Source organism: Orycteropus afer, unplaced genomic scaffold (genome assembly GCF_000298275.1).
Source record: "Orycteropus afer afer isolate SDZICR_OR568_19922 unplaced genomic scaffold, OryAfe1.0 scaffold00014, whole genome shotgun sequence".
Classification (NCBI taxonomy): domain Eukaryota; kingdom Metazoa; phylum Chordata; class Mammalia; order Tubulidentata; family Orycteropodidae; genus Orycteropus; species Orycteropus afer.
Window position 1 is genome coordinate 15723597 of NW_006921601.1, and position 16837 is coordinate 15740433.

Below are 16837 nucleotides of genomic sequence, written 5' to 3' on the forward strand. Positions count from 1 at the left end.
ATCTCTAACACACAGGCCAAAGTTCTACTTATCCTTAAAAGCCCAACTCAGATCCTACCTCCTCCAAGAGGCTTCATCAGATTCTCCAATATAGAATTACCTTCTCATTCTCCTGAATTGCCTAAGCACTTTGAATGTCTTTTGGGTCCGACTCAAGGGCACATAGCAACAACAACAAACAACCATAGCCTAGTTTTGTCTTAAAAGTAACCTATCTCTTCCTTCCTATTTTGAGCATTACTTCTTTCTTACCATTGTACATACAGCTCCTAATTTTATGTACTCAAAACCAAAAAAAAGAAACTCACTGCCATTGAGTTCATTCCAACTCATGGTAACCCCCACTAGGTTTCCAAGGCAGTAAATGCTCATATAGCCAATTTAATTTAGCTCCTATCTAGTATCTTAGGGGATAAATACAGATGATGAGCTACAAAATACAATGATTTACTAATACTTTCCACCTCTCCAGAGAGCCTCAAAAGTGTGCCTGTGCCCCAACTGCAGCAGAAGCTAGGATGACTCCAGATCTTGAGATCCTAAGTAGCAGGCAAACCAGATTCTACTTATTTTAACCCAACAGATGGACCTTCCTGTGCAGAACTGGTAAAACTGGAGTCATCACCCATCCACATGATATGAAAAACTGAACATGGCAGCAGAGCAATAGATTACCAATTAGCTTGAGCCACCGGTACCATTACTGGCTTTGAATCACCTTTTGCCCCCCTCCAGCTCAAAGAGCCCTTGATTGCCCAAGTCTCGGCTCACCTTTATAGTAAAACAAGCAGTAATCAGCAAGTACAAACCACCTCCTCTTCCACAGCCTCATCCCAGAGCTATCCTGCAAAGAAAAGAGAACTAGTCAGGGTAACATCTTGGCATACTTCTACTTCTCTCACCACAAACAACCTGATTCCAGAGCCCATTCATATCTATATTCACTCTTTCTTACAACGAATTAATAAATCCTACTTCCGTCGAGTCAGATCCGACTCATAGACTCATAGCGACACCTCCTTGGGTTTCCGAGGCAGTATCATTACAGAAGGAGCTCTGGTAGCACAGTGCCTAAGGCACTTGACTGCTAACCAGAAGGGTGGCAATTCAAACCCACCAGCCACTCCTCCGAAGGAAGGTTGAGCAATCTATTTCTGTAGTGATACTGCCTTGGAAACCCAAGGAAGGGTTACTATGAGTTGGGTACGACTCCACAGCAAACAACAACAACAACATCACTATGGAAGTAGATTGCTCAACCTTCCATCCGAGGAGCGGCTGGTGGGTTTGAACCACTAGCCTTCTGGTTAGCAGTCAAGTGCCTTAGGCACTATGCTACCAGAGCTCCCAGAGCTCCCAATTAATGAATGTTGTTGTTATTTGCCGTGGAGTCATAGTGACCCCTCCTTGGGTTTCCGAGGCAGTATCACTACGGAAGTAGATGGCCCAACCTTCCTTCCGAGGTGTGGCTGTTAATGAATAGGACATTAAAATTTAGATCCAATGAAGATTTATCCCAGGAAGTAGTAGATTGTTTTTGGGGGTTCTTTTTTTAAATCTCCTGGAAACAGTTTAAAATATTATAAGCTCCCTTCTTTTAGAAAGGAAAATGTGAATTCAGAAATATAAGTCTCTCATTAAGGAATGAATTAACTTTTTACCAAAATAGAATATTTTTTTTATTTAGGTTCTATGCTGTAAAATATCTTCAGTTATGCTGATTAGAAAATTGAATTTACACAGTATTGAACAAAGTGTCTAAGTTAGGTAATCAACTGAGGCCAAATTCTCATTTGACCAAGCTTAGTTCTTTACCATAAAAGACTGATTTAGCTGTGGTATTTTCCTTCCATTAAATGTAAAGAGATTTGGATTCTCCTGCAATCAACTTGCATAATAACAAGGATTTATCTTTACTCATCTGAAATGTAAATCTTTACATTTACTAAAAATATTTTTAGATCATTGTGGGGGTGGGGGTGAGGGTGAGAGTGGGGGATAGCCAGTGTAGGCAAACAGCAATGTTTTAGGGTCAGTTTTCTCCCAAAGCTAGGAGAACCTCAGAGCATTTTTAGCTTTAGAGGTAGCTGCTAAAATGTATTGTCTTCCTCTCTGCAGAAGTTTAACAGATTTAAAGTTAAAACAAAAACCATCTGACAGTTTCTAAACCTAAATACAACATGAGGTTTGTTCATTCTCCACTTATAAATTGTTGAAAACAAATTCAACTTGGTGAATTTATACATTTATCAGTTTTGTCTTCTGCAAAAGGACTAGATAACCTCTAAGGTCTTGGTACATATTTGCTTTGCTCTCACCCACACTTCCACAGCTGGTTCACATATCACTTTCTCTGGAAGCCTTCTGGGGTTCCCCAACACAGCTGAATTCTCTCTGCTGTGTATCCCTAGCACTCTACATGCACCTCTGTTACAGTTACAGTATACTCCGTTGGTCCAGAGGGTGGGAATTAGGGGAAAAAAGCAATAAGTATTTACAATCCTTTCCCTCTCCCTCCCACATTTCAAAAGACCACCTCTGCTTAACTGAGGGGTGGGGATGCAAATGTAAGATGTCAAAGGGTTAAAGTACTCAATGTAAGAAAATAGATGGGCAGACCCCAGAGGGAAGAGAACTATGAAGGAAGAGGGCATAAGCAAGAGAGGGTGGTACCAACGTAGGATCTAGAAGAAGAGGCTAGAGAGCTGTGGGAGATGCCATGGGGAGTAGAAATGGAGAGAGAATTCTAAGGGACTTTTAGGGATTCCTGTGTGAGATATGCAATGCAATGTCCTCCTCTGCCTTTCCACAAAGCCTTTAGGATAATTGACATCATTTGTAAATTTGTCATCGTTCTCAGAGTTTGATTTGTGTTTCTTATAAATCCCCAGGTGATTTTTATTTTATTTCATTTTATTGTGGTGAAAACATACATACCAAGACATTCACCAATGTAATAATTTCCACATTTGCAGCTCAGGGACAATGATGATATTTTTCATGTTGTGTCACCATTCTTGCTATCCTTTTCCAAAATATTCCACCACCATTAGCATAAACTCAGTGCCCACAAAACAAAAGCTTTCCCTTTCCCCCTCCCGCCTACCCTAAATCCCCAGACGATTCTTATGTATACATGATACCTGAGGATCCTGTTGAAATGTACATTTTGATTCCTAATATTTGGGGTGAAAATGCAAATTCTCGGCAGGAGGTCAAACCAGAATGAACAGGTTTGAAGCCCTGGTGTTTTACAGATGATATGACTGAGACTGGGCTGGGTGATAGGGGATCTGAGAGGTTTGTCTGTTTCTGTTAGCCTGTCAGTTCCTTGAGAATAGAAATCACATTTTATTTGTCTTTTTACACATGTAGTGCAAACACCTGGAACATGGCAGGTATTTGATGAATATTTGATTAAGTGAGTTGAATGAGTGAGTGAATCAACAGCAAGGAAGGAAGGAAGGAGATGAAAGACATGGTCTCTGGTGTTGGGAGCTCACAGCCTAGCCATCACCAGAGAACCAGAAACAGATCGACTGGCAGTGAGGACAGAAATGAGCAATGACATCTGGGAGACACAGGTGACAGGACTTACTGACTGAATGGATCTGGGAGATGAAGGAGCTAGTGATAGTGCTGAGGTTTCTAAACTGAGTGAGAGAACAGGGGTACTACTAACCAAAATGCAGAAAGAGTAGGCTGGAGGAAAGAGAGAGGTAAGGAGTGAAGAGACAATGAACTGAGTTTGGCTGATTTGGAAGCTGAGGTGCTAGGGGTTAGGCATGTGTGGTAGGCTAGGGGGAAAGGGAAGATGTGATTTCTTAGCTGAATGACAACAAAGGCTCTTAACTTCAGCAAGACAAGTCCTGGCAGAGTACTGGCAGTAAAACTGGGTTCACACTGACCCACTACACTATGGCTGGGTCCCAGGGCAGTCAATGACACTAGGAGATGGTGTTCAGTGGGTTTTGGAAGGAAAGCTGGAGCCACTGAGCAGATAGTCCACTCATAATTAACGGGGGTGGGGGGTGGGGAACTCTGCTCAGCACAGTAAGCAGAATCACCTGCCTCAGACAAACTCAGGAACAAAAGCTGTGGGGCCAGTGTAAGGGAAGAAATCGGCAGGGCAATCTCTCCCACCACCTGCACTCCTCAACCTCCTCACCTGCTTGTGCAGCCAGCCCCTTACGACCACTGGAACATTGGGGTTCCTCCGAATGGCCTGGTCCCTCTTCCCAAAGCTGTGGACTTTATTGCTGGACTTTATTATCTAGGAAAAAGCAGACTTGAACTCTAGCAGCAGGAAGACTTAAAGAAGCACAAAAAAAAGCACTTGTATGTTAGAATGCTGTGGGCTCCCTCTGTCTTCCTCTAAGCAGTAGTACCCTTTGATCAGAAGAACAGCACGACACAGGGAGCAGGCATGCACATGGTCACAACATTGTAATTAACAAGCAAGATCAAGACCTAGAAAGCTTCCCATCTGGGTCACAGAAGAAAAAATATAAAGGGAGTTTTCATTCAACTTTCACTAGTAGCTGTTGGTGCTAATATTTTGTATGTAGTTCTGGAATGAATCTACTTTTTGGTCACAAATTTCTCGACATTCCTTCTAAGAGGCTAACCCCTCCTTATCTAGGTTCCAGCCTTCCTATCTCAGCACTCTTCCCTCCTCCACAGTGTGGCTCTTTTCTCTGCTCCGCAGTTAGTGCTCCCACATCCTGGACACAGAAACCTCTGACCCTTTCTCAAGGGCACCCTTCCTCAGGTCTCTCTGTCTCTAACACACATCCACAATGAACAGAGATGTGGCCCTCCCTGCAGATACCAAGAAAACGGAGACTGTGTCAAAGCACGGACATATCAGTCTTGGCTCTGTCAGCAATCACCTGGTTTCTTGGACAAGTGACACGACCCTCTCAGACTTGATTTACTTATCTGTCACTTGGGGAGAACATTTCTTATTAAGTGTTTCTCCCATTCAACTACTGTAATGATCAAATGAGCTTCTGGTCACCAAATGGCTTGACAAAATATAAAAGCAAGGAAGGAAAGAACTAGTGGCCAGGAGCTCACCTTGGGTCCAGGCCTGGCCTCTAAGGTGGAAGTGGTCCCAGCTGTGGACGTTTCACTGACCATGCTGGATGGTCTTTGGTTTCTCTCTTGCTTCGACATATGTGGATTTGGCCTGTGGGGAGACATAAGATGATCCAGGGAGTAAATGCCAAGCTTCCGAGTGGGAAGTGGAGACTGAGATTTGTTACAGCTTAGAACTGGTTGCTGGCCACTAGAAGAACCCAGGTCTGATCTTCTGAAAACAACCCAATTCAAAACTGTAGCCGGAGGGCCATAACATCCAGCCTGCCCACATACTGCAAGGAATCAAGAGGATCACAGACAGGCACACCTCCACAGCCAGGCACCCCACAAAGGGAACATCCTGTCCTATTGTCCTCAGGCCCCAACACTGGTCTCTTACTCCAGTGTCTGGTGACTGCCCAGTCAAATGGGCACACATACTCACATTGCCTTTCACAGCAAAAACAATCAATACCCCTCTCGTACACACACACACACCCCTCCATTTCTCTGGCTCCCAAAAGAAGCTGTTTATAATTAGTAACAAGAAATCACTTGTGCACACATTCACACCCCCATATACACACAGAGAATTGCTTACATAAACGCCAGTGGGGCTTGCCTCCCAAAATAGACTACTCAACAAAGAGTCCTATTCTGAGAACACTCCATTTGCCCCAAAATAGAGCCATCGGAGATATTAACCCCTTATGCCTGGAGAGTGGGTAGTCATAAAGCATACCATGGGCCCCAAAGGGGATCCCCTCAGTGCTTCCCTCTCAGCAACTCAGTAATACGGCTTCCACTGCCAACCCACCCTGGCAAAGCCAGCCCTCTGGGAACATCTCAGCAGTCAAGAGATACCATAGGAAGCCCTCTCACCTGCCTCCACAAAGGCCCAGCATTTGTAGTCTTTCAAAGCAGCAGCAGCAACAAATGCCTCCACACAAATTTAATACCTGGCCTTGAAAACTTGAGGCTTGATTCCTAGACCTTGCCGACTCCAGAGTCAGGAAGCCTTCCTCAAAGCAGGAGTCCCAGAGTTCTGTAGCTGATATTGTCCACTATTCTGACAGGCAGCAGGATCCAGGCACTTGGAGATTGTACAAACTGCAGTGAACTGAGCAAACTGAGGCTCTTGGCTTGAAGACTGGAGAGAATGATTCTGAGGCCTGAGCTAGGACCTTCCGGAGGTGCAGACGGAGGATCCAGGCAGAACACTACTGAGGAGAAAGCTCTCTGGCTGTCTTTTGGCCAGGCTGCATTTTAGAGAGGTGCTATGGGGGGAATCCTAGTTCCCACCTTAGAGATATGCTGCTTCCTTCAAAAGTCACTGCTGCTTAGAGGACGAATGATCCTTCCCAGGCCCCAAGATAGAGCCCCAACATCCTGTACTCTAGAGAAGCTCTTTGCAGAAGTAACCAGGACTCCTATGCTCTCCGAGCTGTGCCAGCAGCAGGACCACTGTATCAGGCAGCAGCTCTCCACGGGGCCGGGTAGTGCTGGGTGCTTGGCAGCTGGAGGTGCGAGTCCTACCAGGCAGAAAGATCCCAGCTCCTTATCAGCGCAGGCACTCACTCCAGATTCCCCGCCCCCGGCTTCCATCCCAGCCAGACTTTTGTTACTGCTCCCCACTCGAGAATGTCACCACACTCAGCCTGCTCACTGTTGGCAGAGGCTGTGTGCTGTGGATAGATAATTGCCAACAGGGGGTGGGAAGGGGCTCTGAGCAGCTGCATTGTCCACCCCCTGCCTCCAGGCAAAACTATGCCCCAAACATCTTCCTGGCACCTGGCCTTGCCTGACTTTCAAGATTTCCAAAAGTTGAGACAAATAAGAATTCTCAGGTTGCTTGCTAGGGTGGCTGTATCTCTGAACTAAAATTCAGGACACGATGTTCAATGATAAAAAGGGTTTGTTTGGAAGTTTAATTCTCTCCCATTTAAGATACTAACAGAGGCTCATTATAGCAGATTTGAGAAATGTAAGAAAAATGCTGAAAGGAGAACCATTTTTAATAGGTGGTGTGTTTATTTACATTCTTTTTCATATGCCTGGCCTTTTTTTGGTAGAGAGAGTAGAGGGACAAGGATTGCTTTTTGGTTTTTACATAATTGTGATCATATCATACTGTGTTTACAGTTTTGCATCCTGATTTTTTTTAAATTGTAGTTTTGGTCATGTTGTTAGAAGGACCATTCACTGGAGAAGGATATAATGCTTGGTAAAGTGGAAGGTCAACACAAGATGGGAAGGCCCTCAACGAGATGGACTGACACAGTGGCTGCAACGATGGACTCATATATGGCAAGGACTGTGAGGCTGGCACAGGACTGGGCAGAGTTTCATTCTGTTGTATATAGGGTCACTGTGAATCAGAGACAACTCAATGGCACCTCACAACAAACAACAACAATAAACATTTTCCCTCCCTATTATTCTAAACTCATCCACATCATTTTAATATTCCATCAACTAGATATGCCACCACCACCACCCATAGGACAAAGAAAGGCTATCTGGATTTGGGATTAGCCCTGAAATTCCATGACACGTAGTCACTTTTGCTATTTCGGCAGCTTACAATCTTGAGCTCTAACTTTAATCATCCCTGCAAAAAAAAAAAACGAACTCACTGCCATCGAGTCAGATCCGAGTCATAGCGACCCCTCCTTGGGTTTCCAAGGTGGTATCATTACAGAAGCAGATCGCCCAATCTTCCTTAATCATTCCTACTGCATTAATGCCATTTCTCCTTGCTACTCTAGCCTCTGGGATACTAGCTGGATGGGGAGCTTCCTCCCAGTCAATAGTGGAGGAAGAAGATGACACACCTGCAGGCCAGGTAGGTGAGGAAGGAGGGTATTACCACCACTTAGGGAGCCAACTGTGAACACATTTCAGCTGGAGAAGAACTGGTTATGGCCCAAACATTGGACATCAGTGAGGCACAGTATAGCGAGGGGTGAGAGGAGGAGGAAGAAATACATACAGACAACTTTATCCCTCATACTACAGAGACCTCACTCACCACGAAGAGAAAGCTAGCTTTTAAGGAGATGTGACTCAAGACTAAACTAAATCTGTCCCAGCAGGAGACTGTGTTGTGGCTACAAACAAGAAACTTGTCTTCAACATCGGGGCTCCCCCAGGGCAGGGACAGACAGCTCCCAACTCAAGCAATAGACTCAGCCATCACCTGGCAACCCCTAGTCTGATTCTCAGAAAGCACAAGGCAGCTGTCCACTTGGCCGTATAATAAGACCTGCCTTCAGAGGATGCTCTTTTGAATCTCCCCAATGTGAGTAAAGCACTCTTAGTTCCTTCCAACGGTGAGTGTGACTTTTAGAAATAACTAAGTTATCCTAATCACTTAAAAAAAAAAAAGGAGGTGGGTAGGTGGTCATGCTTGGGGATGTCATTTAGTCTCCAAAAATGGAGATACAGAAAAAGAGTCTCAAAAATAATTTTCTCACTTGGCTGAAAAACCGGCTCTGATGGAAATTCCTAGAGGTTGTTTGCCACACATTTTGAGTAATGGGAATATCAATGCAGCATGTGTGTAGCCTCCTGAATCAACAACTCTGAAAGTGGCATCACTCACTCCAACGTGTGCACTCTAGTACACGTGCTTCAGCCAGTTCCATCTTACAGGCAGGCTCTCCAGTTAGGAGCCTGGTGGAGCAGACACTGATTTATCCTCAACTCTTCAGACCAAGTGTATTCTCCTGAAAGGCTTCACCCAAGAGCTGTCCCCCTCCCCAGAGGAAAGTCTGTGCCCCTGAACTGAGCAACTGTGAAAGATGGTTCAGTTCCCAACAGCAAGCCCTCAGGCACATGAGTCACAGAGGTCCCTAGAGAGGAAACCAAAAAAATCAAACGCTCTATGGAAAGACAGACTCTTGGTGTCATTAAATAAGCTCTATTAACTTAAAAGCTTATTTGCCAGGTTTCTGTGCTATCTGGATTCCCAATGTACAGTGGGATGATTTGAACAAAGACCTCTCTTTCCCTGACTTGGGCTACATAAACGCTGATTATTTTGCTGGAGGGGTGTGGGCTGAAGTTCAAAACAGTGAGCTAGAATATTAACTCAACTGCCTCCCAACTGAAAGGAACAAAAGAAGTTAGGACTAGACAACATCATTCTTGAGAAGCCCAGTAGGAAAGTGATTCAATGGCTCAGGTGGAGCTTGATTCTATCTGAACTTTGTCAAGTATGTGTTGGATGAGTCACTTCCTCTGGCCCTCAGTTTCCCCCAGCTAGTAAGGAAGCTGCTTCTGGTTCCTGCCAATCCAGGATCAAGTGTGTGTAACACTGGCCAGTGTAGGAAGAAAGGGAGGTCAGAATTTCAGCAGTCGATTTTTCTGTTGGTTCTGAATTTAGTTGAAGTTTTGGTTCATGAGATCCTGAGCTGCCTCTCAATCATCAATGTGAAAGGCAGCAGACTGCGGTGGGATCACAGCAAGAGCTTTCCTTCCCCAGTCACTGTCATAATAGGTAGATCACCAAGGCAAGCATCCACCCTTAAGGTCAGGTACCCCACACTGATCATCACAAGGTCAGGGAAGCAGAGGGACTGGGCTGCACTTGCCAGGCACCTATTGTGGCAGACAGTCTACCTGCATTATCTCACTTAACCCTACAAAGTCAGTTTGACCATCTCTGCTTTATAGATGAAAAAACAGTATCAGAGAGATGAATACTTGCCTCAGACAGAAGCTGGACTTCAAGACCTAGCTTTTGCCACAAAGAAACCATCCCATGGCAAGTCCCAATGTCTGTCAGAAGCAGAATATTGCTCTTGTCAGCCCCAGGACCAACTCCCCAGTGAAGACTATCCCAAGGTCTAACCTATAGAACCTACTCACCCATATATCACAATTTCCTCTTTTGCAAAAAAGGGTTAACATGGGGTTAAAACCTTCTCATCTCACAAGGTGTATTGAAACAATTACTCTGAAAACCTTGAAGGATTGCATGAAATTAAAAGCATCATTTGCTACTGTTATCAATGAGACTCCAGAATTTAAATCCCAACTATACATCTTCATTTCCAAGACACTTCTCTCCAGAAGGCTCAGGGTATGAAACAACTAACCTCTAAACAACAATCATTTCCTATAAACATTCCCATCAACACCTTATCTGGGGCTTCTTTAAATATAGTAGCCCTGTGATTGGGAAATCTAACCCCCATTCTTTCTCCAGGAGAACAGCGATGTTAACAGTCAACAAGGCTATGATGTGCTAGGGGGAACAGAAGTCTCTTACTGAGAGGACACCATTAAAGGATACCTGTGTCCCATGAATTCTTGACAAAGCAGGTTTCCTAATCCATGCTCTGTCCTCAAGGATTCTATACTGATTGCTCAGCAATAATTACTGAGATTTGAGAGGAGGGACACTGAGGGCATAACTGCAAACACAAGTGAATTTTTTAAGGGGCTTACACCTACCACTTAGGGGTTTGGGAAAAGCAATGCACAATGAGACAGTAAAAAAAGAAAGCTCTTGTCCCAAGCAGGCAGACACCCCCACACCCCCTCTTCCCAGAAAGAGAGAGACATACACAGACAGATCGCCAACGCTCACTGTAAACTCCCAACACCCTGGGGGAGGCTGTCTGACATGGGTTTTCATTCAGCAACTGTGGCCTCATTACTCAACTATAGCATTCTGTGTTCCTTCTCCCCCACCCCCACCTCCTCCCTCGAGCACAAGCTCTAGCTCCCCACCCCACCCCAGGAGCTGGCCCAAACAGCACCCCTCATCTGACATGGAAAAGAACCCAGTGAGCCTCCAGCTGTCGCAGACGTCTACTCCATCTAAAGCATAGCATTGCCATGCAATCAGCACAACTCCGTGCTCTGCTGTACAACCCTGGGCCTGTTCCTTCCGCCTCCAGGCCTTCGTGTCTACATATGTGCAGGGGGTGAACCAGACCTTGGCCTCTATGGTTCCTTCCATCTCTGATTTGTTCAGTTTCTGAGATGCTGCAACTAACCTGAGGTTTTGGAAAGCCCTTCTCTAGATTCTCTGTTCCTCCTGGCTTACCAAGTAGCCACTTCTCTCTGGAGCTAAATGGCACTTTCTAATGGAGACCTGAGCACTTGCTAGACTAGGGGCAGGTTAAAACAAACAAACAAACAAAAGGACAAGAAGTCTTAGGAAGAAATAAAAACACTGCTTGCAAGAAGCAGCTTCCTTCTATATACAGCAAAGGCACCACTGCAGCATTTTCACCAGCACAGACAGAGCCAAAGATGTGGTTGCTATGTGGCAATGACTGCATTTTCCTAGTGCCAGTGCCTTTCAGAAACATCAACATCAAAAGCTGAGGGAACAACTGGGTGTTTGAATGAACTAAGGGCAACATCACCATCCTTTCCTTACCTGTGCCTGTCACAAATGCCATCTCCTAATCCAGGAAAGAAACCTGAACAGTAAAGTTTCTGCATCTATTTGCCAGGTGTTTCTATTTTTCCCCATTTTTTTCTGCTGCCATAGCAACTGAATACAACAGGCGAAGCTAGGCCAAGACTGCCAGTCTCTAGAGACAAGGTGCTGGCTGTATCAGCTCCAGACAGCAACATACCAGCCTCACAGCCCAAGGTTCAGCAGAAGAGCAACAAGAAAGACTCCTTCATGAAGCTTAGAGTTCTGGTACCCTTTTTCCCCCTTGCTCTAAATCTCTCACTGGGCACTTTACCAGCTTCTCACTGCAGGGATAGGAGAGAGCCATCTCCTAGCAGCAGGAGATAACCCCCCAGATCCACAATGAGAACATGCCTTAGGAAAGTCTTGCCTTGCAGTTTGCAAAATGAACTCCTTTCAGCAAAGAAGTCCATGGTTAGTAAGGTAATTCTTACCTTCAGCGTGGTATCTTTTTAAGTGGTATCCTCCTAACACCACTCACAAAATTCCAGGAAATTTCAACTTGTATTTCTTTTCCAAACAATCCAATGAGAAAACAGAGGGCTCCTCAGACCTCAACAGAAGGAATAGGCTAAACTTGCTAGGATGCTAGGAAAAGCAGGCCAGGCAGGGGTATTCTCCAAGGCAAACTAGGGTACCTTGCAGCTGGTTTCTTAGCACCACAGCAAGCTTTTGAACTTCCAAGGCACATATTCTCTCCAAAGCCTAAGCTCCACCTCAACATCAAATGCTTGACAGAGCCTGGGGATCAGTGTACACAGCCTGCTGTCATTCAGCTGCCAGCGTCACCACTCAGGAATGCTTTTCTCCTCTTCCCTGAGAGCTGCAGAGGCGTCTGTCAGTGGCTTCCTGGGCAGCCCAGCACCGAGAAGAAAATGCTCCTATGCATGAGCACCAAACACCAAAAACACAGCCCTGGAGGTTCCTTCTGCCAGTTTAACCCTGCATGTAGCCCTTTCAGCCACAAAGGGTCTGGCTTCAAGCTCACAATTCAAGAAAGTCGTTGAGAATCAGGGAAGAGGCTTAAGAAGAGGAGCACAAATGATCCGGTCACTGGATATTAGGCCCTGTAATAAAAGACTTGAGACTATCTTCCAGAAAAAAAGACTACCAAGGGGCCTTGGTGTCTTTCAAGCAAGCGTGAAGTTATTACAGACCAAATTTCATTACTGCAAATACAATTATAATTAAAATCTCTATGCAGCAGTAGCCCTCTTAGGTAGCACATTAACATTTCAGTACAGCCATGGAAGGAAACTGACCTTTGAATACCACAGAAATGAGAGGCCACACAGTATAGCGGCTAGAAGGACAATATCTAGGGCCAGACTATTAGCTGTGTGACTTTTGGCAAGACTCTGACCTGTCTTAGTATCCTCAATAATGGTACTTTCCTTTAAGATTGTTGTGAAAATTAATAAAGGACTTAGAAAAACACAGTGTAAGTGTTCTTCTAAGTATTAGCTTTAAAAAATATACTTCTTCTTCTTAATAATAATAATAATAATAAATAAAAGCCAACTCTTCTTCCAGAGTGTACATTACTTCATTTAATGTTAAAGATGAAATTCTAGATTCCAAAACAGAAGATCCCAGGAAGTATCTTTCCCAGAATTATAGACTGAACTGAAATTCACCTGCCTCTAACTTCCACCCATTGATCTGACTCCTGTCTTTGCAGTCACATGGTAAAGGTACTCTACCTCCTCCACTCTACCTCCACCTGTTCATGAAGATTTTTACCACATCATCCTTCATACATCCCCTTGCAGACTAAGCATGATAGGTCACAGGCTATGGTTTCCAGACCTCTCACCACCAGCATCACCCTCTTTAGGGGGGGCCTCAATTGCTGAATATCCCTCTTGAAATTCAGTTCCCAGATCAGTGTTTGAAGCCTGCTGTGTCCCTGTTGCTGTGTGCTGTAGTGTCAGCTCTGACTCATGGCAACCCCACGTGCAACAGAACAAAACGCTGTCCGGTCCTGTACCATCTTCATGATCATTGGTATACCTGAGCTCATTTTTGCAGCTATTGTGTCAATCCACCTCATTAAAGATTTCCCTCATCTTCACTGGGCCTCCAATCTACCAAACGTGATGATGTTCTTCTCTAGCAACCACTCCCTCCTTATGATGCATCCAAAGTGAGTGAGCTGAAGTCTCAGACAATATTCTATGTTCTGAAGGGTGTTCTTTGTCTAATTTTCAAAAGTAGATTTCCAGGCCTTTCTTCCTAGGCTGTCTTAGTCTGAAAGTTCTGCTGAAACCTGTCCACCAGGGTGAGCCTGATGGTGTTTAAAATGTCAGTGGCACAGCTTCCAGCATCACAGCAACAGACAAGCCTCTGCAGCTCATCAAACTGACAGATGGGATGTAGGGCACGTCCTCAGTGCTCCATAAATTTGTGTTGAATGAATAAAGTAGTCCACTAACACCATGCCATAACAAAATTATCCTCCACCTTTCTCTATACATTGTACTTATTAACGCAGCCTGAGATTATATTAGCTCTTCACATTGTACTTATTAATGCAGCCTGAGATTATATTAGCTCTTCCAAGACACGTTTCCACATTTTGGCTTGGGAGTACAGGCATATCTCCAAAGCCCCTTCCTTCCCTGGGGGAACAAGGCTATAGGAACCATTGGCTGAGGCCCATCTCTGGCATCCTGACAAAAAACCTAGGTAGCATAACACAAAAGGTGAAATGTGAAAACAAGCGCTCTAATCATGCAATGAAAGAAGTTTGTCAGTGACAGACTCCAAAGGGGCCCAGCTTCCCTTGATAAATCTAAACTGAATTATTGAGAGCAGTCATTAGTGCTATCCAACAAATATTGCTGATTCTCTTCCCAGGTGCACAGTAGAAATACACTTCCCTGCCACCTTAAAGTTAAGAGTGACCATGTATGTGGAAGAACCAGTACAAAATTCCCTTTTTCTTGCCTTTGGTAACTGTGGAGGCACAGAGAAAGAGCCTCCCTCAGAAAAGATGACAGAGCAGAGCCCCTCAGGCGATCTATGATGGACAGGGAGAAGATATGAGAAATAAATCTTTGCTGTTTTAAAACACCAAGATATTGTTTGTTATTGTTGTTACTACAGCAGATACTAGCCTATCCTGACTGATTCTGTATCACTGACACAAGAACTAGAACACTTAGTCTGGATTCACCAGACCATAGCTTTCACATTATTTCTTCTGCATCTCTAATCTATAAGATGAGAACCCTTCTTTTGGTGGGCAAGCACATCTTTTACTCCAAGGAGCTCAGGTAAACTCCGTCTGCAAACAGGTGAAGGAGACATACTTTCTGTTCACACCAGTAAAGCCCTAACAGAAGACACCACAGAGAGCATTGCTTTGGCATTCCCAAAGGCAGAAGATGGAACTTAAGATTATTTGACTCAAATCTACCTAAGATTGTTACTGCAGTCCAGAGAACGATGAGTATATGAAGAAGACTTAAGGGTGAGCGGAAGAATTTGGGAGTAATTTAGGAGCAGAGCTTCAAACTGGTTCGTTCCAGTTCTACTGCCTGTTGAGAATTTGCCTTTCTATCCCAGATAAACTGAATCAGAATCTACAGTTCAACAATATTTCTAGGTGATTCTTCTATCTACATAAGAATCACCTGGGAATCTTTAAGAACCACCCAGAATTCTGTTAAAATGTAGATTCTGATTTAGTATATCTGGGGTAGAAAGGCAAATTCTCTGCAGGGGTTGAACCAGAATGAACTGGTTGGGAGCCCTGTTAGGCGGGATGGGAACAGAAAGTTATCTAAATCTACCTCAGAAGCACCTGGAGGGCTTCTTAAGACTAGATTGCAGAGCCCTACCTCCAGCTCCCTAATCCAATAGGTCTGGGGTGAGAACCAAGAATTTGAATTCCTAACAAGTTCCCAAGTGAAGCTGGTTCAGCGACCATGCTTTGAGAACCGCTGTTCCAAGAAGCTGGGGCTGGAGACTCAGGCAAGAAGATTCGATGTATTGTAACTCCCCAGTGTTTGACCCTCTTTGGAGAAGGAAAAGAAAAGAGACAGTTTTTCTTTTTCCAACCAAGACCTTTAGTCTGAGAGCTGATCTCTAACTATACAATTGGCTATCTCAGCCTTTATTCTCACCGTATAACATACTGTACAACAAAACGAACCTCTCCTAAGGGAACAAAACAAGAATTTCATTCATTTCATACTTTTTAAAAAAGGTTTCTGTAAGGGAAAATCATGCCTTGTCACTTTCCAGAGTTCCCTAGGAGGTAAATACAAGTGTATTTCAGGAGGAAGTAATTTAATAATTGGCTGCAGTATCCCTCTCCAACCTTCTCTGTACACTTCCCTTCACAAACTTCCACTGCAAGTCAGTTTTCCCTCTGACCCTACTAAGACTGGCCACAGTCCCCTCAGCTGGAAGGACCCCCACATGTGTTTATACACATATTTATCTTCACTTATCTAACTCCTTCTTCTTCCAGACAAACCCTTCAAGACAGCCTTCCTTCACCTCCACAGCCAACCATTCATTAAGTCCTGTCAATTTTAACCTTCCAAGTATCGCCAGAATCCACCCAGTGCTCTTCTTTTTCCACCTAATTCAACTATAGGAGCTACTTTTCTGACACTTAGGATTCTCTGCTACTACTGACCCTGTCCTGCCTCCACTCATGCTCTTCCAATCTTTTCTTTCTAGTTCTTTGCCAAGGCTGTTTACACCTTGATTGACAGGTTTCAGTTTAAACAGTATCCCTTCCAGAAATGGAGAGGCTTCCATGGTCCGTAAGTCAAGTTACAGCTCTCTTCTATCAACTCTCATTGAACCCTGTATTTTCTCTATCATGGACACTTACCCATGTTTGTATCCTCTTGTTTAATTATCTATCTTCCCTACTCAACTGTAAGCTCACTGAGGACAGGACCACATTTGTCTTGCTTGCTGCTATAACTGCAAAGTCCAGCACAGCCCCTGACACAATTAGGCACAAACACAGTAAATATTTAATGAATAAATGCAAGAATCACTGCATTAATCCATAAGAATCCTCCTTCCTCTCAATACCTAAAGCATATTCTGCCTGGGTTGAGGAATTATGGCCATACAGTTGTATCCACCCTCTATGACTTCCAGGAAATGGGATCTAGGGGGAAGAAATGACCCTAGAAAAGGAACATTTTTTCCTAGGAAAATAGAAGGACATTTCGGCAAGATGGTGGACTAGGCAGAAGGACTGCACAGACCCTCTTCAACAAAGAAAAGGGAAACCAATTAACACAGACACAGAAGATAATCTTGGACCCCTGAGCCTTGAAGGGA

At 44.3% G+C, this 16837-nt stretch overlaps 1 protein-coding gene across 1 annotated transcript in view; it reads right to left on the bottom strand.

Moving 5' to 3' along the window:
• PLEKHA7 (pleckstrin homology domain containing A7) overlaps positions 1-16837 on the bottom strand; it is a 323263-nt gene that overhangs the window by 116596 nt on the left and 189830 nt on the right. The window contains exons 5-7 of the mRNA XM_007956820.2: positions 5080-5191; positions 4169-4273; positions 772-844 (exon numbers count right to left, since the gene is read on the bottom strand). Coding sequence (XP_007955011.2) covers positions 772-844; positions 4169-4273; positions 5080-5191 — 290 coding nt within the window. The remainder of the gene's footprint in view (positions 1-771; positions 845-4168; positions 4274-5079; positions 5192-16837) is intronic.